At 55.0% G+C, this 27,162-nt stretch overlaps 2 protein-coding genes across 5 annotated transcripts; both read left to right on the top strand.

The window, feature by feature from the left end:
- The first annotated feature begins 7,376 nt into the window (after positions 1 to 7,376).
- On the top strand, positions 7,377 to 12,078 carry LOC141474644 (keratin, type I cytoskeletal 14-like). 2 transcript variants are annotated; one of them, XM_074162638.1, is made up of 8 exons: positions 7,377 to 7,874; positions 9,180 to 9,262; positions 9,767 to 9,923; positions 10,426 to 10,587; positions 10,686 to 10,811; positions 10,904 to 11,124; positions 11,636 to 11,655; positions 11,981 to 12,078. In XM_074162638.1, the coding sequence occupies exons 1-8, from the start codon at positions 7,377 to 7,379 to the stop codon at positions 12,076 to 12,078; spliced, it is 1,365 nt and encodes a 454-aa protein (XP_074018739.1). The 2 variants fall into 2 exon arrangements, with proteins under 2 accessions (XP_074018739.1, XP_074018738.1); XM_074162637.1 differs by lacking the exon at positions 11,636 to 11,655 and adding an exon at positions 11,286 to 11,308.
- A 4,554-nt stretch (positions 12,079 to 16,632) lies between these two features.
- LOC141474643 (keratin, type I cytoskeletal 14) lies at positions 16,633 to 21,312 on the top strand. 3 transcript variants are annotated; one of them, XM_074162636.1, is made up of 9 exons: positions 16,633 to 16,861; positions 16,910 to 17,130; positions 18,812 to 18,894; positions 19,200 to 19,356; positions 19,629 to 19,790; positions 19,889 to 20,014; positions 20,107 to 20,327; positions 20,660 to 20,709; positions 21,215 to 21,312. In XM_074162636.1, exons 1-9 carry the CDS (start codon positions 16,633 to 16,635, stop codon positions 21,310 to 21,312), a joined length of 1,347 nt encoding a protein of 448 aa, XP_074018737.1. The 3 variants fall into 3 exon arrangements, with proteins under 3 accessions (XP_074018737.1, XP_074018736.1, XP_074018735.1); XM_074162635.1 differs by lacking the exon at positions 20,660 to 20,709 and adding an exon at positions 21,056 to 21,078 and having other exon boundaries at positions 16,633 to 17,130; XM_074162634.1 differs by having other exon boundaries at positions 16,633 to 17,130.
- The last annotated feature ends 5,850 nt before the right edge of the window (positions 21,313 to 27,162 follow it).

Raw genomic sequence — 27,162 nt, 5'->3', positions numbered from 1 at the left:
GGCGGCTTGGGGCCAGGGGCTCGGGGCCACCACACTGAGAACATTCCCCATGGGAATGACTTGGGAAGGACTCCTGCACTGCTCCCACCCCCCACAGCCGGGTCCCTGCCGGCTCGTGCTCTGCAATGGGGGGGTCTGTAACCGGCATGTGGCCAGAGCAGAGGCAGAAGCCACTGAGCCACCTAAAACCCTAAAACGCCGCAGCCGGGGTGCCAGCAGGACACTTCCCTCCCAGCCTCTCAGCGCGGCGAGCGGCAAGTGGTGCCATCTGTGGCAACCAGTCAGAACTACCCACAGACATGCACGCACACGTGTGTGCACACACTTGTTCACACTCGCCTCCTCCCCTCGCCAGCCGAGGAGGGCGAGAGCCCAGCTCTGCCCCGCAGGATGCAGGCGCCGGCTCGGTGCCAGACCCGGTGCCAGGGCGGCTCGAACCCAGGGCCTGGCTCCGCACGGGCAGGACCACGGGGGCTGCTGTGGCCAGCCCCGATGCGATGCACGAAGCCTCACCGGTGAGGTGGTCCGTGCCCCCGTCCAGTGGCCCCACACACGGTGTGCCCCACGTCCCCTGCGCTGCAGGAGCCCTCTGCGGGCAGCGGCACTGCCAGGATGCAGGCAGGGAATGGCTGCCCACACTGGAGCACCCCCAGTGCTCCCCAGCACCCTCCAGTGGACCCCAGCACTCCCCTGCACACCCCAAAACTCCCCTGAACACCCCAGCACCCCCCCGCACACGGCCGTGCCCCGTCCCGTCCCGCTGTGCCGCCCGCCGCCAGCAGGGGGCGCTCGTGCGCAGCGCTCCCGCCCTCCGGCACCGCACGGCGCAGCGCGCGCCCCCGCTGCGGTCCCCCCCCGCCCGGTCCCCCCCCCCCCGCACAGCCCAGCCCGGTTCCCCCTGCGCACACGCCGCCCCCCAGCCCGGCGCCGGGCCCTCCCGGTCTCCCCGCGGGGCTGGGGGCACCGGCGGTGCCCAGGGGGCTGCCCGGCCGCGCCCCGCACCGTGCGGCCCCGGGGGCGGGGGCGGGGGGAGTTTGTCCGCGCCCACCGGCGCGGGCCCGGGCCGCGCAGCCCCGCCGCCCGGTGCGGTGAGGCGGGGGAAGTGCGGTCACCGGCGTTCGCTCCTCCCCGCAGTGACCGGCCGAGCACGGCTATTTGCATTAAAATACATAATAACGGCGGCAGGAGCCGGAGCCGCAGCCCCTCATCACCGGCGCCGGCGGAGCCCCAGCCGCCCCGGGGGCAGCGCTGAGCCCGGCCCGGGCGATAACCGCCTCCCGCAGACACGGCGCTGGAGGGCGGCTCCCGCCGCTGCCTTTGAACTCCCGCACGGAAAATCGTTAGCGCTGCGGGGAGGAGCCCGGGGCCGCGACCCGGAGAGCGGCGGGGCCGGGGGGCGCAGTGCGGGAGGCAGTGCGGGGCTCTGGTCCTCGGGGGGAGCCGGGGATGGGTGGGGAGGGGGGGTGGGGAGGGGGGTTCTGGCTGGGCACCTCCGGAGGGCACGGGCCGTTTGTGTCTCGGTAATGACTCCAGGAGCTCCTGCCAAGGCCGGATTAACCAAGTAATTACAACCGCCTGGGAGGCGGCAGCGCAGCCCGGTTGCGGGGACCGCTGCGGGGCAGCACAACGGCTCCCTTGGCCGGGCACCCCCTTCCCTTCCCGTCCCTTCCCGTCCCTTCCCGCAGCCGCAGTGGCCCTGGGAGCGCTCCCCCAACGTCTCCCCGGTGACCAGACCCTGCTGCCCCCCCGGGCCATGGCGGGACCCTCGCTGCCTTCTCATGGACACTGCAGGCGCCTGCCCTGGAGGGGCACTGGAGGGGTACTGGAGGAGCACTGGAGGGGCACTGGAGGGGCACTGGAGGGGCACAGGAGGGGTGCGTGGGACGGGACTGGAGCACACACAAATCCTGAGGGGCCACACCAAAGCCCTCCCAGAGGGGACCAAGCCCAGAGCCAGGGTCCTACCCGGGGAGAGGGGCTTCCCCTGGGGACAGCACTAGAAAAGCACAGTCAGTGGGAGCTGTTTCCGACTCTCGCGCCCACCCTCCTGTGTCACCGGGGTGCGTGGGGTGGGTCTGCACAGAGGCCAGGACAAGGCCTGGGAGTGGGAGGGCACTAAATCCGGGCAGAGGCTGCCATGGAGGAGTCATGGCGCTGGTGGGGTCCCTGTCACCAGCAACGGGTTTGGCACATCCACCCGGGGTCCTTTGGTGTAACCAGCCGCGCCCCAGAGCAGGGAGAAAACGCGATTCCTGCCCTTCCGTGAGCATGAGTGTCTCCAGGCTGATGCATCTGCCTCGCCCCATCACCAGCATCATGGGTGTCCCCAAGCCGGGGTTCCCATGTGGAGCACGGAGACCTGTCCTGGAGTCACTGTAGGTGCAGCGGGTGTGGGCACGGAATGAAAGCGGGAACCGCTGGCTGTTGCCTGCAGTCGGCATGGGAAAGCACAGCTGCAACCACCCGCCCGCTCTGCCGTGCTCAGCGAGGGAGAGGAATGAGCAGACAGGGTGTGATCCTATTTCCACACCGGCAGAATGAGACATGAGGAAATGCAGGAGCTGCCTGCTATCTGGGAGACAGACACTGAAAAAATAACGTGGGAAACTCCAAAGGTTGGAGGTTGCTGTGGAGATGGAGCTAAAGCAATTCGTGATGGCTCGGGAGATTGGTTCTGCTCAGGCGCTCACTTTGTCTACAGTGAAATAGGTGCTGATTTGTTGTCCGTCTGTCTTCCCTCGGCCAGTCGAAATGACTCTCCCGTCATGCTCCTGACCCTGCAGCTCAGAGGTTCACGGGGAGAGCCCTGGTCCTGCACTCGCTGTGGGGGGGCTCTGGATGAGGGAATCCCCACCTCTGGTCCATGGCTCTGCCTGTTGTTACTGGCCTGAGCCCGCAGCGTACGGGCTGGATGTCACCAGGGTCAGAGGGAGCCGAGCTGGAACCACACTGAGCTCGCTGGAACAGGTTCCTCATCCCCAAGTTGGGGCAGAAGAGCCGAGCCAGACCTTGGAGACAAGACCGGCTGTGATCAGAAGCGATTCAGTGTCTTTATTGCTAAAACACGCCCGCAGAAAAGCAGTGCTCAGCCTTCGGTTGGGTGAGCTGACAGCAGGATGGGCGGTCACGGCGCTTGGGTGGCTGCGAGGATGAGCTTGAATGGGGGGGAAGAGCTTGAACCATCTGCTGAAAGACCGTCCAGTGCCAGGCAGGTCTGTGATCCCCGACGTAAAGCAGAGAGAACCGCATCGCTCGGTGCCGCCCAGTCCCTTGGCCGAGCTGCTCCTGCCGCCGGGCCACGCAGCATGGGAACTGGGGCTGATTCACTGGGAATTGCTCCCGTCAGGGGATCTCCTGGGCACCGGCTGTGCCAAAATGGGCAGAGCGGGTCAGGCCGGGGAGTGGGGCTGCGCTCCAGCAAGGGGCTCACTGCTGGAGGTGGCTTGTGAAGCACCAAGAGACGTGGGGCCAGGACCTCTCCTGATGCTCTGCAAACAGCTCGGGGCACGGGCCAACGCGGAGGAGCATCACCCTCTCCCACGCTCACCGAGAGGAGAGAAAGGCCTGTGGAGAGCCCAGCGTGGCCTCGACACGGGGCTGCTGATGGAGGCTGCCTGCACGGCAGGCACGGGCAGAGCGAGCTCTGGCTTCGCCACTGGAGCCCAGAGAAGGGCAGGATGGAGTCGTTCCCCTTGTCTTCCCTCCACTCAGTCCTTTGGCCCGCTGGCTCCATTGCTGCATCCTCCCCTTCTGTGGCTAAAGGGGACCAGGCTGCGCTGCCAGTGTCCCCTCCTGTGTCCCCTCCAGTGTCCCCTCCATCCCGCAGGCAGCACAGCGGGCAGCAGGGAGTAAGGAGGGCGAGCATCCCCCGTCGCCCTGCAGCGTGGGCAGCCTTGGCTTGGCCCATTGACTGATGGCTCGTTGCCCTGGGCCTGCCCAGAGGGAGTTTCCGTCGCACACACACCACGGAGTGGAGTCTCCTTTCATGGTAACAGATCTGGGATCACCTTTTTCCAGATAATGTGGGGGGGGCTGTCAGGACACGTCCCAGCAGATGATAAAGAATTAGCAGCCGAGATAGAAACACAGACAGCGCATCTCACTCCACACCTTGAGATATTTGTTACCCATTTTGGTGTTGTTCAAACTTACAGAGCAAACCCGTCAGCCAGGGTAGAGCCTGCGCCTGCCATTCCTTACAGGCAGCAGCCACCTTTCCCAGGGCCGCATCCTTCGGCTGGTTCCTGCTGAGCTGGGAATTGCTGGGAAAGGCATTCAGGAGAAGCTGGCCCACAGGGGAAACCCAACGACTCCTAATTAGCTCTTATTCACGGCATTAAAAGCACAATTAAATCATATTGTTTGAGGCAAATGCAAGGCTCTGACCCCGGCCTTTTCACTCCAGCCCTCACCACGCCGGGTTACACCAGCGCTTCCCAGCGTATAATTTCACCTCCCTCCCTTTGCGAACACAGGAGTTTGGTTCTTTTTTCCCCCTGCAGCACAACTGAGGGTGAGATAGCATCTCCGGCGTGCTTCGTGCTGGAACAGACTCCGATACCATCGCCTGAACTTTATGATGTGTTTGGGTTTGTTTTATTTTTATCTCAAGGGAATTCATTGTGGGTGAGTGTTTCAGGAGAGCCTGGGAGACTGAATTCTTCTGGTAACATGAAATAGCTGAAGTGGTGCCTGCTCCTCTGTGTAATCACGCCCTGTCGACAGAGCCAGCGCGAGGGACCGTGTGTGAAGGGTTTCTCTCGTCAGAGTGGGACCGGCTTGGGGATTGCTCTCCAGGAGCCTGGCCAGAGATCAGGCAGCAGCTGAGGGCCAAGAACATCCATCAGAAAAGACCAGAGAAAGCGGATATTGCAGGACAATCTCCAGCTCTCATCTGAGGCTCCTGTGCCAGCTGTCATAAAGAGCTCAAACATGGGCTGAGGTCATGATAATAGAGAAAGAAGAGCCCTCAGCCCTGGTGTTTCCTGCCCGTGGGGCTGTGGCAGAGCTTCGCCTCCGTTTAGGGCAGTTGTCACCTTCAGGCTGAGTCGGGACTTGGCCTAAAATGTGGGGGTGACCTGAGCAGGGGGGACAGAACTCACAGCGCAGTTTTTGGCCCACGTGAGGGGCTCGTGGCCAACACGGGAGTTGCCTGGAGCAGGAGGGTGTTTGCTAGAACGAATCTGAGCAAAGCGAGCGCATCTGGAAGATCTCAGAGCAAGGGTGGCCAGGGAAGGGCACCTGAGCACGGCTCCCCTGGGGCGGCTGTTGGGTAACCCCGTACCCCCCACCACGGAGGGAAGCGGGCCAGGAACGCTGATCCTCACCCTGCCAGGTTACCCCAGGATTTCGCTGCCAGCTGAGCACCATCATCTGCCCGCTCTGCCATCTGCCGGGGGGGGATCGCTCCCAGGTCCCCTCCTTTCCCCCAGCTCTCTGAGAGAGAGACACGTGCATCCCAAACCCCCAGATTTCACAGCTTGGGGAGTCAAAAACCCAAATGTGAAGCCAATCAGTTCTGAGGCGACGCTGCGCAGAGACTGGAGCCCTCCACCAAGTCTGTTTCTGGTTAAGCCACTTCCTTGGTGGCCGCCCAGCAACACCACACCACCTCTCCCGGAGCTGCTGAGGAACGAGAACCGACTCCCTATTAAGTCCTCGAGATCTAACAGCGATGCAGATGAAGCGTTGTTGTTATTGTGTCCTTCAGGGAACAGATGAAAGAAAGGAAGCACTATGAATTACCAAGGGTGAGGCTCTGGGAACATCTTAGTAACTCCAAAATCAGTTAAGTGCATTAGAATGTGAAAACAGCCAGAGGGGCCCTGGGAAGGAAGGAGATCACCACAGGACAGAAAGCACAAAAGGGCTCCTAATCCCTATAACTCTCTTTCACTACCTCACAGGCACCTCTGCTAACAGAAAAAATAACTCCTCTTATCCGAGAATGACATCGCTGGAGCCAGGCAGGCCAGCAGGTTGGGTGTGCGATTTTCCACTGTAAACTGCAAGAGCTGGCGCCACATCAGTAAAAGGATTTTGGGTTGTTTTTTTTTCCCGACAAAGAATAAAACAGTGCAGTGTCTCCCTTCCTACTTCTTGGCTTCTTTTTTTTCAGGCCAATACCTGTCCAGCTGCATGACTATAATCACTCTGCTCAATCCCTTAATAGCACGGTGCAGGTGTGCCCGTCGGGGCAGCTCCTTTGTTCATCTCCGCATCTCTTCTGCGTGGTCCTGGGACACCCTCTGCTCCCCAGGTGGTGATCTCCCCCCTCGCTGCGTGTCTTGCACTTTGCCCACCAGCACTTTCCATACCGGTGCTGCTGCTCCCGCTGGGCCTTGCAGCTGCAAACATGTAGGAAAAAGCCTGTCTGCAAGCACAGATAAGAGCTGACCACCCTCTTCCCATCAGGAACTGCACGTAAGGTGTCCTGGCACTGGGGCTCTGATGTAGCTTCAAATCCTCTTTCTCTGCTTTAGACCATTTAAGCAGTAAAACCCATCTCAGCAATGAGGCAGGAGGAACTGTGGCACAGAAGCTTTTAGCTTCTACAAATCTTTTAGACGGTTTTAGCAGTCTTTCAGCCTGCTCCTGTGGAGTTTGTGAAAGGGGATGCAGCAAAGCCAGGACCATCGGGCGTCTGCCTTTTAAACCGACTGAAACCCCACTGCTGTAGGGGCTTTCCAGCCTCTGCAAAGCAGCACGTAAGCAGAAATGACAAGAGTTTCTTCTCTTTTGAGCTACAAGATTTCTGCCAAATATGGTATCAGTACACAAATACGGCCAGGTCTGTGCTTGTCCTGGGAAAGAGGTTCTGACGGGAAAATTTCCATCTGGCTTTGGGTCGGCCCATATAAAGATTATGGATGTGCAGAGGTCTTAAGTCGGCAGCTTTTTCTGGCTTTAAACTCCTTAAAAAAGCAAATAAATAGATTTGCAGGTTTTTAATGATGTGAGACACTTGTGGGGGAGTTGGCGTAGGACAGAGGACTCACCTGTGCTCCTCCACGGGGAGCAGCGGGTGGAGCTGGGGTGAGAACCTCCGCGCTCAGGTGCAGCAGCGCAACGGTAAAACGTAGCCGTGAGCGAGGAGCCGCGGCTCTGAATCACGGCGGGTGCTGGCAACCGCGGCGGAAGGAGGAGATCCTGTGTGCGCCCCAATGCTCACAGTGGGATGTGACAAAAGACATGAAATCGGGGAGAGGAAAATGATGATTCTGGAATTTGGCTCTGGCTGTCAGGGGTGACGAAAAGCGCCGGCAACGCCTCCTGCCCGGGCTATAAAGGGCTCCGGGGCGGGGGGAAGCCAGCACTCGCTGTCTGCGCTGCCGAGCCGGTGTCTCTCAGCCCTCCAGCCTCCGCCAGCCCTCGCCATGAGCACCACTGTCCGGCAATTCTCCTCCTCCACCTCCCTCAAGGGCTTCGGCAGCCTGGGGGGGGGCTCCAGCAGGCTCTCCTCCGTGCGTGTTGGGGGAGCAGGGTACAGGGCCCCCAGCGTCCACGGGGGCTCTGGCAGCTATTCTATCTCCTCCCGCAGTGTCTTGGGGCTCGGAAGTGGCTACGGGGGCAACTACTGCAGCAGCATAGGAGGGGGCTTTGGGGGCAGCTATGGGGCTGGCTATGGGACTGGCTTTGGGGGTAGCTTTGGAGCCTGCTTTGGAGGGGGTGATGGTGTCTTCCTGGCCGGGGAAAAGGAGACGATGCAGAACCTCAACGACCGCCTGGCTGCCTACCTGGACAAAGTGCGTGCCCTGGAGGAGGCCAACACCGACCTGGAGGTGAAGATCAGGGAATGGTACAAGAAGCAGGGACCTGGTCCAGAGCGTGACTACAGCCCCTACTACAGGACTATCGAGGAGCTCAGGAACAAGGTAGGATGCTGTGATTAACACCGTGGGATGTCAGAGGAAGCAGAAACACTGGCTGCTGCCTTTGTAATTAGTGAGCACTAACGATGTGGTAAAAGAGTGTCTCAGACACACAAACAGAGCAGGAAACTGAGATTTCTCAGTGTCAGCTTTTGATTACATCCTCCTGGAGGGATCAAATGGCAGTTTTCACTGGAAGAAGCAGATATAAAGGACATAGTGCAGAAATTAAGAATAAAAGACAAGTCTACGTTAATAATGCAGGTTTCTGAGAGTTTAAGATGAAAGTGCAGGGAAAGTAGTGGGTGTGTGCAAACTGTGAAACATCCATGTCATATCTGTAAACATTCAGACAAAGTACTTGCAAACTTGTTTCAGCTCCTGGTATTGGTGTGATTTAGATGCTAAAGAGAAAAGATGGAACTGACCAATAATGAGTTTTTCTCCTCCTCTTGGCAGTCCCTGCCCCAGTGCCAGCTTTGCTGCAACCCCCCTGACCCAGGCAGCTCAGGGGGGATGTCTCTCAGTTCTGATTTGATTCCCACCACCCATATTGGAGGAAATACTCCAAAACTTTGACTTTGTTCTTCTCTGTTACTTGTCACGTGTGAATTGCCCCCAATAAACACGGGGGAAGGCAGTGCACGGCTGAAGCTGCAGGAGAGCTGGCAGATGGTGCAGGGAATCCCCTTTCCCTCCCTCTCCTCGGCCCCATGACTTTGTCCTCCCAAGCTCTGGCCTGAATCTTCTCCCACTGTGGGTTATTTGCTCCTGGTTTTGTAACATAAAAATCAGAAGCTGTAGGCACCTGCTCACTGCATTTTGCTCCATTTCTGCAGTCAGCAAATTAAATCCATCCTGGATCAAATGGGCACGAGATTTGCCAGGCACAGCCCCCTCCGGTCCGTCTGTCCTGTCAGAAGAGCCGCAGGTGCTGTGGATGGGGAGCAGACGATCCCTCCTTGACCCTTGCGTAATCAGCACGTGCCCCGAAGCGTGGAAACAAATGCCATCATCACGTCATACACCTTACATGGCTTCATGCTGCCTTTTGAAATACTTACTGAAGGATTTTTGGAAAGGGAGGTCACAGAGTAATCGCCTTGTTCCTGCAGTCAGGCTCAGCTGTGTCTTGTCCTGCTTCCATACACACCTCTGCTAAGGAAACCCCAAACTTCCCCAAAACTATCCCTGTCCCAGTCTCACTTGCGCTCCCACCCCTTGGTGAGCCAGGAGGAGATCCCTTGGTGAGCCAGGAGGAGATCCTGACACTCATTTAGTGCTTTTTCTTTGTCGTCCTCCCTCCAGGTCCTGGCGGCCACAGTGGACAACGCTAACCTCCTCCTGCAGATCGACAATGCCAGGCTGACAGCTGATGACTTCAGGACCAAGTAAGCCACGTTTCCTGGAAAAACGGAACAAAGCCTGCAGAGGCATTTGATGAAATGGAGAAAAGGTCCCATCCAAACCCCCCAAAAGGGCAATGTGGAAATAAAGCCTTCAAAATGAAGGTGTAATTTCCAAAGCTGCGGGTTATCCAAATCATGGGCATTTGCTGATTTATCCCATTGCTTGTTCGTCCGTGGAACGACCTCTCCTGCGCAGGGAACTCTCTCTGTGCCTCTGCTGCGCATTTAACTCCTGTGTGTAGCCCAGCAAAGCCCAGCCCCAGTGACCAAGGCCCAGGGTTCAGGAGCAAGGAGATGCTACAGACTCAGAGGGATGCTGTTTTATCGGTTGTTCCCCTGTGTTCACTAGCATTGACCATCAGAAGGTTGCCAGTGCACCATCGGGGTCATGCCGTATTGACCCAATGTCGGCAGCAGCACCGAGGGGCTCTGTCCCCGGCTGGACAAGATCCTGGGCAACTTTTGTGACCATCGTTATGTCCCCAGGTTCGAGACGGAGCAGGCTCTGCGCCTGAGCGTGGAGGCCGACATCAACGGCCTGCGCAGGGTCCTGGACGAGCTGACCCTGGCCAGAGCCGACCTGGAGATGCAGATCGAGAACCTGAAGGAGGAGCTGGCTTATCTGAAGAAGAACCACGAGGAGGTGAGAGGTTCAAAAAAGTCCAACCTGGGACCAGGAATAAGAGGTTTGGTCCAACCTTTTAGACTATGCTGAGTTTTGAACTGGTGGGAGGGAAGATGAGAAGTGCTGGTAAGGAAGGAGAGATGATCCATTCTGGATAACAGCGCATCCTCTCTGGAGCCTGTATAAAACCCATTCACCATTTGTTATTTCAGTATTGTCCACTGTAGCTATTAGAGATTTATTAACAATCCCAGCAGCTTCAGCCCTGGAAGGTCTGTCTCCTGAGAAACGAAGCCAAATACAGGCTCTGGTGTATTCTCTCAAGAACTAACTCAAATGGAGATTTCTTAAGAATGTAGATTATTTTATTTGTGGTTGTGGAGCAAAGGCCCCAGTTTGTTGCTGTGTCTCAGTAGTACCTGCTGAAGGATGCTGCCTTTCCTGAAGGATCTGTCTTGAGAGGAACACCCTGATAGGTAGATTGTTGGATGCATGAAGACGTGTTTCTCTTTTGTGTCAGGAAATGAACGCTCTGCGCGGGCAGGTGGGTGGAGAGATCAGCGTGGAGATGGACGCGGCTCCTGGCATCGACCTCACCAAGATCCTGGCGGAGATGAGGGAGCAGTACGAGAGCCTGGCGGATAAGAACCGCCGGGACGCCGAGCAGTGGTTCTTCAGCAAGGTGAGCCCATGGCCGCCAGCGCCGTGGGGCACGCGGGACCCCCGGCTGGGCCCACCGGGGCTGGGACGGCATCTGACACGGCTTTTGGCTCCTGGCAGACGGAAGAGCTGAACCGGGAGGTGGCCATCAACACGGAGCAGCTTCAGAGCGGCAAGTCGGAGATCACGGAGCTACGGCGCACCATCCAGAGCCTGGAGATCGACCTGCAGTCCCAGCTCAGCACGGTACGAGGGGCCGGCTACCTGCGGGGTGGGGGCTGCTCCCGTCCCTGCCTCCCTCTGCCCCCCCTGAACCCATCCCTCTCCTCTGCCCGCAGAAAGCGGCCTTGGAGGGCTCCTTGGCCGACACGGAAGCCCGCTACGGCACCCAGCTGGCCCAGCTGCAGGGGCTGATCACCAGCGTGGAGGAGCAGCTGGCCGAGCTGCGCTGCGACATGGAGCGCCAGAACCACGAGTACAGGGTCCTCCTGGACGTCAAGTGCCGCCTGGAGCAGGAGATCGCCACGTACCGCCGGCTGCTGGAGGGCGAGGACGCCCAGTACGTAGAGGGGCTTTGCCCAGGAGGGTGTGTTGGGAGGAGACAGGTAGTTGCGAAGGAAATAAAAAATTAACAACCTGGGCTCCCTGGAGGATGCTGTGAGCCCGTTTCCTGATCCATTGCACAAAAAAGGGTCTCCCTTTCTGGTCCTACTACTCCAGAACCACCCAGTGGTGGCCACAGCGCTGCAGCATCCCTGGGATGCACCTTCCACTCCTCAAGTGTCTGTGTGATCCTGGGAAGGAGCGGGTACCACTGTGCTCCGAGCAGCTGGGATCTGTGCTGCCTGTATCCCTGAATCCTGTGCACACGCGCAGCCTGAGCATTTTCTCCCTTTCTACTTTGACACTAGGCAGGTTCCAGAAGGCATTTTAGTCACATACTGGTACAAGAAGAAACAGCAGGGTTTTAAATAATGATTTTGTCATACAGACTACTCACTTTTTTCCCATTTCTGACCATTCTTTCTCTTTTCTCCTCCCGTAGCATGTCTTCCCACTACATCTCGCAGCCTAAGGAAGGTAAGAAAATGTCTTGCTGAAGCACTGATCACACAGAGCTCTGACATGTCCTTGGCCACCTTCTTAGCATAGACTCTTTTCACTAATTTACCAAAATTACTATTTTATTATGTTTTCAAAATGTGAATTGACATAAACCACTCTTACGTTATACAAGAATGTGTCTCAGTAGATGATCTGTGCAGACTGAAACTATATAATAAAGTATTTAGGGGTAGGAATGTGGTGGCTACAGGGGGTTCCTGAGACAGTGGTAATAACAAATCTACCCATGAAAATCTTTAAGACACTTTCTCCTTCCCTGTAAATAATGGCTTCTTCTTTCTCCATTGCAGTACCTGTAACCACCCGTCAAATCCGCACAATCTTTGAGGAAGTCCAGGACGGGAAGGTGATTTCCTCCCGGGAGCAGATCACCCAGGGTGCCCGCTGAGGCCGCTGCTCCCTTCACCGCAAACCTGGTGAAGCAAAGCAAAAGCCCATCCCAGCTTCCGCGCCGTGGCTTTGGAGATCACCAAACGCATCTTCCCTTGTTATCACACACCCGCTCCCTCCCCCCTTCCCCCAGGGCGCGCTCAGAAATCAAATAAAGCTTTTCTTCACCTTTGTGCAAAGCGGGGTCTGGTCTGGTCTGGTTGCTCTGGAGAGCCGGGCTGTGCCCCTCCTGGAGCTGCAGGACAAAGCTCCTCTCTGGAAGGGGAAATATTGCCCATCTTTGGTACCTTGATGGTGGGCAGAAGACCCCTACACATCATAGCACCGCTGAGGTGGGTGGAGGTCTAGGAAGGAACTGATTACGCAGTCATGGGAGGTGAAACTAGGGAGAATCTTTGTATTTCATCCCAGATTTGGCACTGGGACTTTCAGGTCGGGACAAAGTGCTGCTTCCCCGGCTGCAACGCGCAGAGCTGAAGCTTCACACTCAGGGAACCCAAGCAAGAAAGAGAACAAACCGCAGGTCACGCAGCCAGGACCCTGCACACAATTTCCTTCCCCGCTCTGCCCCTGCAGCCGCCGTGCAGGGGTAACGGGCTTGGTGGTAAAACGGAATTAAGCCGCAGATGTGGCAGGGATACACCCGCTGAGGCCCCTCCAGAAACACAACCTCAGCTTCGTTTAATTCCTGCTTCCAACGGCACCGCTAAAGGGTGAGGTGGGCAGTGGTGGGCATGGGCTGCACCAGCAGGACGATCCAACTCGGCGGGAGCGATTCCTGGCGCCGCTGCCCGTCGGTGGCTGCTCCTGACACAGCACTTCCCCGAGCGGGGCCAGCCGTTCCTGGAAAGCCAGTTCAGACACATTCTTGGCTGGATCCTGCCACACTTGCTGCTTCATAAATCCGACTTCTGAATCAGTGTGATGATTCAGAGGAGTGCTACCGAGCGCGTGTAAGAATAGAGCCGGCCACAGGGTTTTAAGACTGGATTTTACGGGGAGATAAGTGACAATTTAGGGTGGTTTTTTTTCCAACTGTTGAAAGGATCCCCACAGGCAGCAGGGGCAGGGGTACAGGCTCTGGACCCCCCCGTGGCTCTGCCCAGGGGCTGTATCCCCAGTCCCGCAGAGCCGATCCCCCATGACCCAGGCAGGGCGTCCCCTGCCCCCGTGCCCTGTGCAGCAGCCCCAGGCGAGCGGCTCACGCTCTGCCTGTGGCAGACACAGTTTGGTTTCGGAGTTTGCCGCTGACGAACAGTGATCTCATTTCCACTCGGGTTCCACCACAGGACACACCAACACAAGCCCGTAAAGGAGCGCTGTGGTCGGGAGAGCGGCTCCCACCGCTCGCCCTCGCGGAGCATCGTGGAGGGGCCACCACCAAACAACAGGGCACGTCCTGACCCGGGGCACCTCCAGCCCCGGCACCTCTGCAGTCCCCCTCTCCGGAGGGGTGTCCCCAGGGTGCTCCGTGCCCTGGGTGCTGAGCAGCCCCAGCTCAGGTGCCCGGGATGTGTAGGGACCGACACAGCCCTCAGGTAACTCCTGGGGCTTCCAGGTCACCTCGTAAGGACCCCCCGCTCTCCCCGCAGGTGGTGCAGGGACTGTCACCCCCTCTGGCAGTTCCTTGGAGCCCCCCAGGGGGGTCATGGCCCTCAGTTGCCACCCTGCGACACCCAGCGTGGGGATGCTGAAGGTGCCCTGCTGGAATTCATCCCAGCTTTATACGTTTCTCCTGGAAAAGTCTGGGCACACCCGTGTTGCTATAGAAACAACAAATAATACTTCATTAACAAAATCCCCTGTTTTAATTACTCCTGTTCCTGCGCATTGTGAGGGAGGTGTGGAAAACAGACGTGGATTCCCTCCTGCCTTGAGCATTAACAATCAGCGCTGACCCGCCTGGAACCCGCCGCGGAGGGAGCTGCCGGCGGCGGCCGATGCAGACGGGCAGCAGCAGCTCGAGGCAGGTTTCAGAAAGGGGAGTTTTATTCCAGAAAGACGGTTCAACTTCTCAGACTGCGCCGAGTTAACCTGACATTACAGACCATTTTAGAAAGAGACGTTAAGGTGTGGCTTTTCAGCACATTTTGGAGAACTTTCCTGTGATAACCTGACACCTGATCTGATCCCAAACTTTTTAAGCGCGCTAAAATAAACACAGAAGTGTTTTTTTTCCGGTGTTTTCATCTGCCGGGGCTGCTGATACTTGTGTTTGGAGCCAGATCTCCCTTTTCCTCCTCAAGTAAGACAGAATTGCGTGTTTAAACACCAACGTGCCACCACGCAATTACTGTGATGCCCCAGAACAGGCATTCTGTTGTGAAATGTATAAAAAATGGGCTCACAATGTGTGTGAAACAGAGGCAGAACCTGATTTATTAGTAGTCAGCCTTTTATTTTAAAGAGAGCACGATACAAACAATATGCAGCCATTTGTGGTTGTGTTCAATGGGAGGCCATGGAAATAACACCTTCGAATTTTTAATATGTTGTTTTAAGTCTTAATTAACACTTCAGGATTTTAATTGCTGCCTTGTGGTGTTATCAAAATGTCATAGATATTCTGAGCAATGTGTATTTTTATAACACGGCGGTTAAATAGGAAACAGAAGATGAAAGAAAAGGCAATTTCATGCAAAGGAAGAATACATCATTAACCGTGTCACACCGGGACAGTAACTCATCCTACAGCGGGTCCCTGGGGAGCCGCCGGGTCCGAAGGGCTTTGCTCAGCCAAGGCCGGGGCTTTGGAATTGCGGGGGGAGGGCTCTGCACTGGTTTTGTCACCGACAGCCCCCTTCCCCTGTGCCACCGCCGCCCTCAGCGGGGACAGCCCCCGAGTTCTGCCCGTCTGTGTCACCCGGGTGAAGGAGAGGGAATGAAGACGGGGAGAAAGTGCATTCCCTGCAGCGGCGCGTCCCGGCTGCCCCCACGCTGCTGCACCTCTGCCACCCCCACCTGGGGACGGGGAGCAGAGATGGGGTGTCCGCTGGCCCTGCACCCCGAATCCCGACCCTCATGCGACAAGAAGATGCTGCCGCCAAGAGAGAGAACCATCCTCCAGCCACAGCAAACACCGTGGAGGTTCCAGTTCTCCAGTTCTCCAAGCCGTGTGCGAGCTGTGCTTCTCCGCAGCCGCCAGCCCTGATATTCCAAGGACACATCCCGCTCCTGCACCGTTTCCAGCTTTCTGCAGATAGAGGGGAGTGAGCCAGGCCCTTTAAAGCCACTTAGAAATCTGCCGTTGTTGCTTATTTCCATACTTTTTCCCCCCTCCTTTGGCAAATGATCTAAGGAAGAACTTGGCTGTTGGGAAGGGGTTGTTGGGGCCTGTCTGCAAACGCAAACAATTCACTGAGCACATACATGAGAAGTATCTCCTCCTCCACGCCCTGCATTATTGGCGGGTGACACTCAGATCTGTGGTTTCTGCCCGTGACGCAGGTCAGCTCGGAGACCCGGCAGCGGAGCTCGGCCGTGCCTGGTGTGCTCAGGGCTTGAGCCTCTCTGCTCCTCGGAGGCAGCTGCTATCTCTGCCGAAGCTCTGCTTCCACAGGAGCTGTAAGCTCCAAACTCTCAGTGAAGTTGTCCTCCCTGGTCGCAACTGATTGAGGTGTTCATCATAGAAAACATCGTTAGCGTTAGCTGCTAAAATATGTTACTGTCACCTTTGTGCTCTTGTTCTTCTGGAGACCAGGAGCTTTTTCCCTTACATCCTTCATCTACTTTATGCTGTTCAACATTTTTTCCTGGAGCATCTCATAATTCTTCAGTTACATCCTGCCCTTTCTGAATGGTTTGCGAGGCTCTGGTTCACACAGAACATCACAAACCACCCAGTGCTTGTTGCCTTTCCGTGTTCCTCCCCTCTTGGGTGGTCTCTGAAGCAAAGGTGAAGAATTAAATGAGCCCTGAAGCACGAGCTCCCTTTTCATTGCTTTTTCATTACAGACCATCCCTCTATCTCTGGATAAAAGAGAGGACTTGTATTTCCAGGATTGGTAGCCAAGTTCCTTGGAGCACCATCGTACTCCCGGGGCTGTGGATGCACACCCAGGGCTTCACAACAGGGTTGTTGTCCCTGCAGGTGTGTACAGCCGAAGTGCGGTGGCCGGGACAAAGAGACACGGCCAAAGAGATGGTGATTTACTCCATCGAAACGCTCCCTGAACAGCGCCGTTTCCGAGCTAACAGTACAAAGCAGCATTAAAATGTAGCCCTGAGCAAGGAGCCTCCTACTTTGAATCACACCTGACTATTTACTTGGAAACGGAAGAAGCATAAAGACACCTTTTGTGAGATAAAAAGTTTCTTGTGGAATATGACAAAAAGCGTGAACAGGAACAAAGGCAAAAATGACGATTCTGGAAGTTGGCTCAGATTTTAGGAGTGATGAAAATCATCCGGAATGCAACGGAAAAAAAAAAAAGTGCTGGCAACGCCTCCTGCCCGGGCTATAAAGGGCTCCGGGGCGGGGGGAAGCCAGCACTCGCTGTCTGCGCTGCCGAGCCGGTGTCTCTCAGCCCTCCAGCCTCCGCCAGCCCTCGCCATGAGCACCACTGTCCGGCAATTCTCCTCCTCCACCTCCCTCAAGGGCTTCGGCAGCCTGGGGGGGGGCTCCAGCAGGCTCTCCTCCGTGCGTGTTGGGGGAGCAGGGTACAGGGCCCCCAGCGTCCACGGGGGCTCTGGCAGCTACTCTATCTCCTCCCGCAGTGTCTTGGGGCTCGGAAGTGGCTACGGGGGCAACTACTGCAGCAGCATAGGAGGGGGCTTTGGGGGCAGCTATGGGGCTGGCTATGGGGCCGGCTTTGGGGCTGGCTTTGGAGGTGGCTTTGGAGGTGGCGATGGCATCCTGCCGGCCGGGGAAAAGGAGACGATGCAGAACCTCAACGACCGCCTGGCTGCCTACCTGGACAAAGTGCGTGCCCTGGAGGAGGCCAATACCGACCTGGAGGTGAAGATCAGGGAATGGTACAAGAAGCAGGGACCTGGTCCAGAGCGTGACTACAGCCCCTACTACAGGACTATCGAGGAGCTCAGGAACAAGGTAGGATGCTGTCATTACCCAGACATCTCCATTAAAGTCTTTTTTAAAAAGGTTGCGCTGCTCCTAAAAGCTGAAGAGTATAAATGAATTATAGGTAGTTGGTCTGAGATGGGAAAACACAACGGTCACGCTTGGAAATACGAGTCATAATTTATGACCAGCAGTCTCTTGGTGATGTGCTCCACAAGGCACAAAGATGGGTGTTCAAGGACTGGTCCCGGGCAGGGAAGGAGGCATCAGGCCCCAGCAGACATGGGTTCAGTTCCCTGGTGCTGCAGGTGCTGCCACCCCCGGCGTTTCCTGCCTGTCCTCCATCCTACCGATGACCCGGGAATGTGCTCCCTCTGCCAGGCCCCTGGCTAAGCCTCTGCAGGCAGGGACACATTATCTCTTTGGCACTGTTCGCTACTGAATGATATGCAAATGCAGATGCTAAGTTGTTCTCATAAATATCCTGCAAATCAGATCTTCTCTAGCCTGATAGCAGGCTCAAGGCAGGGGTTAAAAAAGCAAGAGAGTGCCCTATGGGACAATTCTTCTTTGGGAGGTGCAAACACCAACACAGATGAAAGTCCAGGAGTCAGAGCAGACTGGGTTGTGGGGCTGAGGTCAGGTGTGTGCCCTGCTCTAAAATGCAGTAGATGAAATCATGGCCGAGCTGGTTTCATTACTCTTAGCCACTCCCCGGCTGATTTTAGGCAAAGGTTCTGGAACAAAAGCACCAAAATCTGTCCTTCCTCTCCTCCCCGGCATTCATTGTCCTCCCTGTGCCCACATTACTCATCAGGAGCTGATTGCCTGGTCCTTCCCCACTGCCTACGCCTGTGACAGGGTGACAGCATCCTTCATCAGCTCAGGCTCCCCTGGAGGGGATGGGGTGTGGGTGGGTGATGACAGTACCTGGTCTGTGAGAGCAAATTCCAGGGAAATGGGGCAGCTGCCGACAGGCTCGGAGTCAGCCCCTGCGGGAGATCACATACCTTGAATTCTTCAGTGCTTTAACCCTTCTCTTGGGCTTCTCCTTGGGGTGAAGGGCTCTTGCCTTGATACACGAAGCTTCTCTTCGAATCCCAGCTTGTGAGGTGTGCTCTGGCCTGGAGCAGAAGCTGTCTCCAGATCTGCGCAATGAAGTGCTGGGTCCCACAGAAACCCCCTGCTCGGGACCCAGAGGGAGACAGACCCTTCCCATCCCTCCCGCGCCGCAGCTGGGAAATTACCACACCAATATTCCAGGATTATTGCTTGTGTATCCCCTGAAGCATCAGTGAGAGCTTTTCATTAGCTTGTGGCTACAGAAATTACTGCTCGTTAAATGGCCAATCATTTTCAAAATCCCAGAGCAAATATTTGCACCTGAGGTGTAATTACGAAAGCCAAATGATTCAGGCACAGGGCACTCCTTCCTCAGCCCTTTTTTCCATCCCAGCTGGGCTGTTCGGCGTTGCCAGACAAATCCCAGGGCACTGCCAGGACTCTGAGCATGGTGGGAGCCCCCGGAGGTGCCACCCCAGCAGGGACAGCAGCCCGTGCCATGTGTGCGTGACCAAATCGGTCCATGTGGAAGCCCAGCCCAGGAGGTCCGGTGCTTCTCCAGTCCTTCTTCGGGACTCAGGCAGCAGCATGCTGGGTTTTTGGAACTACTTTTTCACTCTTTCACTTTCTTTTATCTCCCCCCTTCCAGATTCTTGCTGCAACAGTGGAAAATGCCAACATCGTGTTGCAGATCGACAATGCCCGGCTGGCAGCTGATGACTTCAGAACCAAGTGAGTCCAATGCCTTCAAGAGCTCTCTGGAGAAGGGAGGGAAAAGCCAGGCAGTTTAAGGCTTTTCTTTGCTTTCTGCAACTGAAGTTGCTCCACCAGGTCACTGCTCACTTGAAGGGTGATGTTTGGGAAGTGCACACCTCCTGGAGACAGCACTGCCTGGGCATTCCCGCGCTGTGGGGAGCTCTGCGTGCACATTTAACAAATGATGCTTGGCAGAAAAATGCCAAAGTAGGGAAGAAAATAACACGAAAAAACCCGTATCAGCTGGGCTCCACGGTGAAAATGTGTGTGTGTGTCCCCAGGTTTGAGACGGAGCAGGCTCTGCGCCTGAGCGTGGAGGCCGACATCAACGGCCTGCGCAGGGTCCTGGACGAGCTGACCCTGGCCAGAGCCGACCTGGAGATGCAGATCGAGAACCTGAAGGAGGAGCTGGCTTATCTGAAGAAGAACCACGAGGAGGTGAGCACGGAACGAAGCTCAAACTGGGACCTACAAAATGGGAACCCTTGCCCACAATGGGAAGGGGTCAGGTCATACGTGCAGGAGCATCTCTGCAGTGAGGGCTCTGAGGAGACACTCAAGTGGGTAAAGGGGAGGGAAACAATCCCTTCAGACAGGAATTCCAGAGGAAGGTCTGTGGGGTTCATGTGCTGGGTGCAAGTAAGAAACTTGTCACAATGGTAATACAGGGATTTCACTCTGACGTGCATCATGCGTCTCTTTTGTGTCAGGAAATGAACGCCCTGCGCGGGCAGGTGGGTGGAGAGATCAGCGTGGAGATGGACGCGGCTCCTGGCATCGACCTCACCAAGATCCTGGCAGAGATGAGGGAGCAGTACGAGAGCCTGGCGGATAAGAACCGCCGGGACGCCGAGCAGTGGTTCTTCAGCAAGGTGAGCCCACGGCCGCCAGCGCCGTGGGGCACGCGGGACCCCCGGCTGGGCCCACCGGGGCTGGGACGGCATCTGACACGGCTTTTGGCTCCTGGCAGACAGAAGAGCTGAACCGGGAGGTGGCCATCAACACGGAGCAGCTTCAGAGCGGCAAGTCGGAGATCACGGAGCTACGGCGCACCATCCAGAGCCTGGAGATCGACCTGCAGTCCCAGCTCAGCACGGTACGAGGGGCCGGCTACCTGCGGGGTGGGGGCTGCTCCCGTCCCTGCCTCCCTCTGCCCCCCCTGAACCCATCCCTCTCCTCTGCCCGCAGAAAGCGGCCTTGGAGGGCTCCTTGGCCGACACGGAAGCCCGCTACGGCACCCAGCTGGCCCAGCTGCAGGGGCTGATCACCAGCGTGGAGGAGCAGCTGGCCGAGCTGCGCTGCGACATGGAGCGCCAGAACCACGAGTACAGGGTCCTCCTGGACGTCAAGTGCCGCCTGGAGCAGGAGATCGCCACGTACCGCCGGCTGCTGGAGGGCGAGGACGCCCAGTACGTAGAGGGGCTTCAGCTGGGAGGGCACATGGGGAAGAGACGGGTAATTGGCACAAAATATGCTGCCTGGGGGCTCGGTCCGATGGCAGCTTTCAGGGTTCATCCTGATGTTGATTCCAGGCAGGGATGCCCTGTGGCTCTGCCCCGGTGTCCGTCTGCAGGGAGATGCCCGTCCCTCCGCTCTCCAGGAGACACTGGGGGGAGCAGTGGTTTTAGCAACTGCTGTGAGACACTTCTGTTTTCTTCCTGCCTGAATACAGAGCCCATGTAACAACAAAAAAACCAGATTTTGTTCCTAACTTCTCTCTGTTTTTCTCCTTCTCTTGCAGCATCTCTTCCCAGTACTCCTCCGCGATGTCCTCACACTCGGGCAGGGATGGTAAGTGCCCATCTTGCTATGGACATTTATAACAAACAGCTTTGAGACTCGCTTCTAGAGCAGCGGCCGAAGTGATGGAGTGAACTCTCTGCCCGGGTGCTGTGCCGCCTCGCTGGCTGCCTCGGCGTCCAGAGCTCGGGTGCATCTCACAGCCGCCAGCCACGGGAAAGAGCTGTTGGGAAGGGAAACACCTTGCACTCCTTTAGCACAGGAATGATTTGCCCTAAATCGCCCCTGTGATTGCGTAGCCAGTCTTTTGGCTTCACACAGAAACATCAAGGGATGCCACACATTTACGGAGTGTGGCTTTTGCTGCCTTGAGCTTTCCCGTGGGCCTGGCTCTGAGCTCTTCCCAGCCAATGCAGGGCTGTTTAAAAACAGCATTTTCCAGTACCTTGTGGAATTTCCCACATCTTCCTTAATTACACGTGCCATCTGATAATGCGTTAAGAGATTTCCCTCCTCCCTGCCCCCTGAATAATTGTCCTCCGCTTTCCCTTTGCAGTCATGACATCCTCCCGTCAGGTCCGCACCATCGTGGAGGAGGTGCAGGACGGGAAGGTGGTCTCCTCCCGGGAGCAGGTTGCCCTCACCACTCGTTAGGAGGGCTACCAGCTCTGTGGACCGTCGAGCCCAGACTCCAGAGAGCGGAACCAGTGCCTGAGGCGGGACGCGATGTGGCTGTGTCTCAGAGCTGTCGGCCTCTCTCACCTGCTCCTCCTCCCTCTCTTACCCTGATTCCACATGGGTGCCGTTGTGCACTCTGTACACATTTAATAAAGCTTTTTCCCTCGTTCATGCAACTGCAGACTTGTCTGTCACTGATACGTGATCTCTCAAAGCCTCGGGGTTGTGTGTTCGTGCCAGGGAAAGTCCTAAGAAACCACAAGAAGTCGGCGAGAGGAGGGGGAACAGAGGGATATGGGTTCCACCTGGAGCAAAAATAATTGGAGACAGCTTTTTCTACTGAACTCATTGCTTGTAAAGACATGGGACTGACTGAGACATAACCTGGACAAGTTTGATATTTGGTGTGAAATGAAGGCAATGGCGGAAGGATGGTGTTGTGCCACACGACTGATAATTAAAGCCAACAAAATAAAGCTCAGTTCTCTAACTCTTGGTTATCACTTTCTCCTGTAAGTTAAATGTAACTTAAATGGCTCCAACAAGACCCCCACTGTCACGTGTACCATTCCAAGACACAAGCACACCACCTGGGTTCTTGGCAAATCTTATATATACATGTGTTCTGCCTTATTCGCCTGTCTTTAAATCACACTATTAGGCATATTTATACAGGTCTTTTCATGCTGCCCGGGGCTGCACTTAACAGCTTTGCGAGTAACCATTGCTTAATCCGCAGAGGGATGAGTAGCAATAACTTTTTTTCATTATGGCATCTGGTGGATCACTGCTGAAATCCTTCCTGAAACACGGGAGCTAGTTATGGTATGTCAACAACGCCTGCCGGCAGCTGCCACTCTGGAGGAGGTGACGCAAGGGCTGCGCTGGTGGCCAGGGACCAGGTTTGCCTTTGCCCGCTCTCCTCCTGGGAGCCACCCAGGAGCCGGAGGATGCCACGCTGGTCACATGGCCCCCAGATGTGTCTTGTGAGCTAGACAGGAGAGGAAACCATCTTAGACCCAAAAGCCTGATGGAATCACTTAGATCCAACTCCATGCTTTCTAGCTCTGTCTTGGACCATGGCCTCATGTTGGTCACCCACCTGGAGAATACAGATTCGGGCCTCAGACAAAAGGAAAAGGTAAGAGTTTGCAGTAAATCAGGTTCCCTTTGCTCATAACGATGTACAAGGGGCTTTTGCGGCTCACGTTAAGCACTGTCTGTTGGATTATTATTGGTAATTCATTCCCCTCCAGCCTCCACAAAGGCACCACGGTCCTGACGGGACACTGACAGAGGCTTGGAATTCTCCTGGCCTGGATGGGTGCTTGGAAAGAGCCGGTGACCTCATGCTGGGCATGACGAGACAAGCAAAGGAGAGGGAAGGTGATCGAAGAAGTGGGGATCCTGCCAGGTCTTTCCAGAAAAGGGAGTGTGAAGAGATGTTATCAGTCCCTGTTACTGTTCAGCAATTACAGAAAGGGGTAGGAAACGGGACACAGCGCAGAGTTCACTGACTCTTCCAGCAGAGTTCATATTTCTCTCTGCTGGAACAACAGACCTTCCTTGCAGAAACAGGAAATCTCAAAAATAACAACTAGATCAAGCAATAACGTACTTCAGCATCGAGCTGTCCTAGACCTTATGGCAATGGCCAGGGCTGCAGGGTGGAAATCCTCAATAAACCGCAAATGTGCTTTTTACTTCTTTGCCATGAGAAGGGAGTTGTTGTACTTCCACTGCAAATGGCACCTTTTTTGAGCTGTCTGCAGAACACGCCAAGTGTAGGAATACAGAAAGGCTTTCTGAAACCCACAAACATCATTGATTAAATATAAGTAGGTGGCTAAAAGAGGATGCCAGTCCAAGAGTACGTGGCTCTGCTGCAGCACAGTCAGGCACGGCCACTTCTGCAGCCAAAAGGGCACAAGGGAGAGATTTATCAAGCAGAATATTTCCTTTTCTTTGATACCCATCACCCAGTGCTGAGAGATCCATTTACATCTGCCAGTGGGAACGGCCTCCAGGGAATGCCTGAGGAGAGCGGGGAGAGCTGGTGGAGAGCCCAGGTTTGTAATCGGTTTATTCAGTCCCACTGGGAGGATCTTATCGGGAGTTTTCCATATTCACTAACATATATTTGCATCAATGAGAAAGGCTTAAATTCTGCTCTGCTTAAATGGAGCTCTGCATAACCCCATCATCATAAACAGCAGAGAAGTCCCGGCTCAGAAGAAGTAATCGCTATGTTACATTACAGAGCTCCGAAGAAGGAAAATACCATGTAACTATGAGGCAATTTATTTTTTATTATTACTCTTCGCTGCACACAGTTTGGATCTGTGAAACACGGACAAATTACCACATCCAAGGGATGGACAAACACCTGGTTTTGGAGATAATTTCCTGCAAGATGAAAGCCTTCATCAAGAAAAACCTTGTTAGGATTCAGCAAGGAGTTAGAGGAGCAAGTCCTCGGTGAATAATGGTGAAACCTTAATGGACAACAAAACAAAAAAGGAAAACCAAGAACATCCTTGAAAGGTATTTCAAACATGTAGGACGAAACACATGGATGTGCCAGAGTCAAACTTAATACAAAATGGCAAGAAAACTTACAATGAATAGTACTTAAAATGAGCATCATGTTTCTGATCTTTAAAGCCCCATGTTCCCATCAGACAGTTGTTCTTACAACACCCTAAGGAGGAGAATCACTGTTATTATTGTTTCCATCCCACAAAGCATGAAATTGAGACTCAGAAAAGCTGAGCGATTGGCCCAGAGGGACTTGCAAAAGCTGGGGTGGGAACCCCAGTGTCACCAGCGAGGGAGAGCAGCTTCGTACGGCCAGTAACAGGCAGAAGGGAAGTGGAACGACAATGACATCAATAGGTCGATATGAAAATACTTTGTTAATAGCAAACAGAAGAATTTTCCGTAGGGGAAACTGAAATTTAGCTGGTGACGAGCAGGCAGGAGCTGGGGCTGCTGCAGCTCCCGCTGCCGTACCAGGACCTCCCGACACGGGCTCTCCAAGGCAGGGCCAGCCCTGTGTGGGCTCAGGGACGTCCCCACGCCCCAGCGGGTGCTCTTCGGGTGGCAGAGCGCGCCTGGTTCTCCCATCTCTGCCCTGGCTCTCCCTGGTGGCTGCCACAAGCCCAAACCTGAGCTGGGGCACGCAGGGGGTGGCAGCCTGGGCTCCACTGGGGACTCACGGCTCGGTGCCGTGGCTGAGTCACCAAGACGTGAAAACAGCCAGTGACTCAGGGAATATTTGTAATAACACGAAAAGCTGGATCTCCCTCTTGGGGGCACATTAGGCTTTCTGTACTTCATACGCATTAGCTGAAGAAACAGTCTTAAGCCTTAAAATATCCTGGGATTACCAAAGGATGGCCCTCTGGGGAAATCTAATCTTTCTCATTTTCATTGCTCTTTTGAACCTAATCATTTCATGTGGCAGATCAACCCTCGGGAGCAACGCCACAGTGCCCATCCCCTGCCACCATCCTGCTAAAGCACAGCACGAGATGCAAATGTAAAGCTGCAGTGTAATTCCTTTTTTCCTATGTTTTGCAAAGCTGATTAAATGGGAGCAGCACCTTTGCCCAGGGGAGGCTTTTCTGTTCATGGGTTACTTGAAGTGATAATTTTTCCTTGTCAGGCTGGCACAGCTGTTTCTGAGCCGGGAGCTCCTCACCAGCCATCGTTCCTCCACTACCCCGAGTCCCCCGGGGCCCGGCGATGCCTCCGAGGGGCTCCCAGGTCGGGCCAGGACGGCTCCTCAGAGGCGCTGCCCGTGGCGGCCGCGCTGAGCAAAGCCCCGGCCGCAGACTCCAGTCTGGGAGCCAGGAAAAGTTAATTCTGGAAAGAGCCTGCCATTACGCATGTAGATACCGTCATTAACAGATCTCCTCATAAAAACATGAAAATCGCTTTTAATAAAGCGAGGAGCGTAGCTGCTGGCAGGTCCTGAGGTGTGCTCTGCTGTAAAAGCAAGAGTCGGTTTTAATAAAAATTACAAATTTTGGAAAGGAGAAAAATACCATGAAGAACCCATAAATCCAGTAAAATCAAGAGTGAAATTATTATTCTCCTTTACAAAAGCTGTAGAAATTCTAATCCCCATTGGCCACAGAGACCTACGGCAAGGTGTGAAGCTCCAAAAGTAAGGAAGAAACGTGGACACCTCTGCTCAGTTTTCAATAATTGAAAAAAACCTCCACTCGTTAATGCTTTTCTTATTGAAAAATGAAGTACCGTTTGTTTCTGAATTAAATGTTAGCTTTGCATTATTTTTACAGTTCTTCTATGGAATAAAGACCGGTTCTGCCCAGTTCTTCTGGGTCCATGCAGAGGAGCCTGGTCCTGGCCGTGCCACAGCTGGGATCTGGCCACCGCCGAGGCTGAGACACTGCCGGGCACCCTGGCACGGGTACTCGGGATCTGGCCACCACTGAGGCACGCCGGGCACGCCTGGCACAGGCTTCTCCTGCTAATTACGGATGTAACAAAGGATGGGCACACACAGAACCCACACCACATTTAAGGTGTTCTAGCTTTGCCGTGCCAAGATAAAATCAAGCACTAATGAACTTACCCAAATGAAACAAGCAATATTTCTGAAACGGGCTGCACCCGACGCATCCTTTATGTGCTGTGTCCAGGTGACCTGGATGCCAAACCCAGGGCTGAACACACGGGGGAAAGTCAGCCAATATTAGCACAGCTGTATTAATAAAATGAAAGATTCAGATGACAAAACAGTTTAATTATTTCCCTTCTTCCTCAACTCAGCATTCCAAGACTAAAAAATAGGTTTAATATCTTTTTAAAAATGATATTTCCTAGCGTCTTTTCTAAATTTAACACATTTTCCCTAGATTATATTTGGAGAATTTCCATGGTGCTGGTTGGAATTGGGTCAGACCTACATGGGATAAGGCTGTTTCTGAAATTCTCCACGTTGCTGCGTTAGAAATCTTATGGAACGTCTCATGTGGCTGTTCACAGTTAACTGCAACATTTGGTACTCAGGAAATAACCTTTTCTCTTTCATTTTGGATAAATATTTGAATATTTTGTCTACCCTGGAAAGCAGCAAAACAAAAACCATGGGATCTGCCCTCTGAAAGGGGATGTTTGTGCATCCGCAGGATAAAGAGAAGTAACAAACAATCACTGGTACGATATTTTTCTGTGTGTTTCGAGGTCCGATGATGCGGACCCAGCAGGTTGTCCCCTCGCTGCGGTGTCTGCACAGAGGCCACAGGGCAGGATGCTCTCCTGGCTCCGGTCCCAGGGACCGCGGGAGCTGGTCGGGGGGGGGCACCCCCAGTTCTGGTGGCAAAGGGGGGGAACAGGCTGGGTCAGATAGGACGGCTTTCCCACAGCTTTCACTTTCCGGGTAGACTCGCCCACGCCAGAGATGGATAATTGCTATGATGTTTCATTCCCCGGGCACTCTCGGGTATCGTCGTTTTTTGTGTCACTGCTGGTTAGCTGTCATCACAGGTCAGACCTGATGATTCAGGAAGTAACATTTTTGATGTAGTTCTGAAACACGCTTCTGTTAACCAAAGCATCTGTCTGTTGTGGGATTTCTGGAGACAAACGCCTTTGGGGAAATATTTCCGGCTGCCAAAAAAACAACCTGCACTAGCCAGGTCACAAGGAGGAAGAATAAACAGCCCTGCTCCAGTGGCAACATCCAGGAGGAACGGTATAAATAGAGGACCGTAGGGACGGAGGGATCACAACCGGATCCTGCAGCGGTCGGCGCTGCTCGCCCTGGGCTCCGCGCTGGATCCTCGTGCCCTCACC

This window comes from Numenius arquata, chromosome 23, assembly GCF_964106895.1.
Source record: "Numenius arquata chromosome 23, bNumArq3.hap1.1, whole genome shotgun sequence".
NCBI lineage: Eukaryota > Metazoa > Chordata > Aves > Charadriiformes > Scolopacidae > Numenius > Numenius arquata.
This window is presented reverse-complemented; position numbering and strand designations above follow the sequence as displayed.

What these genes read in the sequence shown, in the direction of transcription:
- LOC141474644 (XM_074162637.1), top strand. Translation starts at nt 7,377, where the DNA reads ATGAGCACCACTGTCCGGCAATTCTCCTCCTCCACCTCCCTCAAGGGC. An exon ending in AGCAGTGGTTCTTCAGCAAG is followed by an intron (nt 10,588 to 10,685) that starts GTGAGCCCATGG and finishes GGCTCCTGGCAG; the next exon opens with ACGGAAGAGCTGAACCGGGA. An exon ending in CTGGAGGGCGAGGACGCCCA is followed by an intron (nt 11,125 to 11,285) that starts GTACGTAGAGGG and finishes CTACTACTCCAG; the next exon opens with AACCACCCAGTGGTGGCCAC.
- LOC141474643 (XM_074162634.1), top strand. Translation starts at nt 16,633, where the DNA reads ATGAGCACCACTGTCCGGCAATTCTCCTCCTCCACCTCCCTCAAGGGC. An exon ending in GCTGATGACTTCAGAACCAA is followed by an intron (nt 18,895 to 19,199) that starts GTGAGTCCAATG and finishes GTGTGTCCCCAG; the next exon opens with GTTTGAGACGGAGCAGGCTC. An exon ending in CTCACACTCGGGCAGGGATG is followed by an intron (nt 20,710 to 21,214) that starts GTAAGTGCCCAT and finishes TTCCCTTTGCAG; the next exon opens with TCATGACATCCTCCCGTCAG.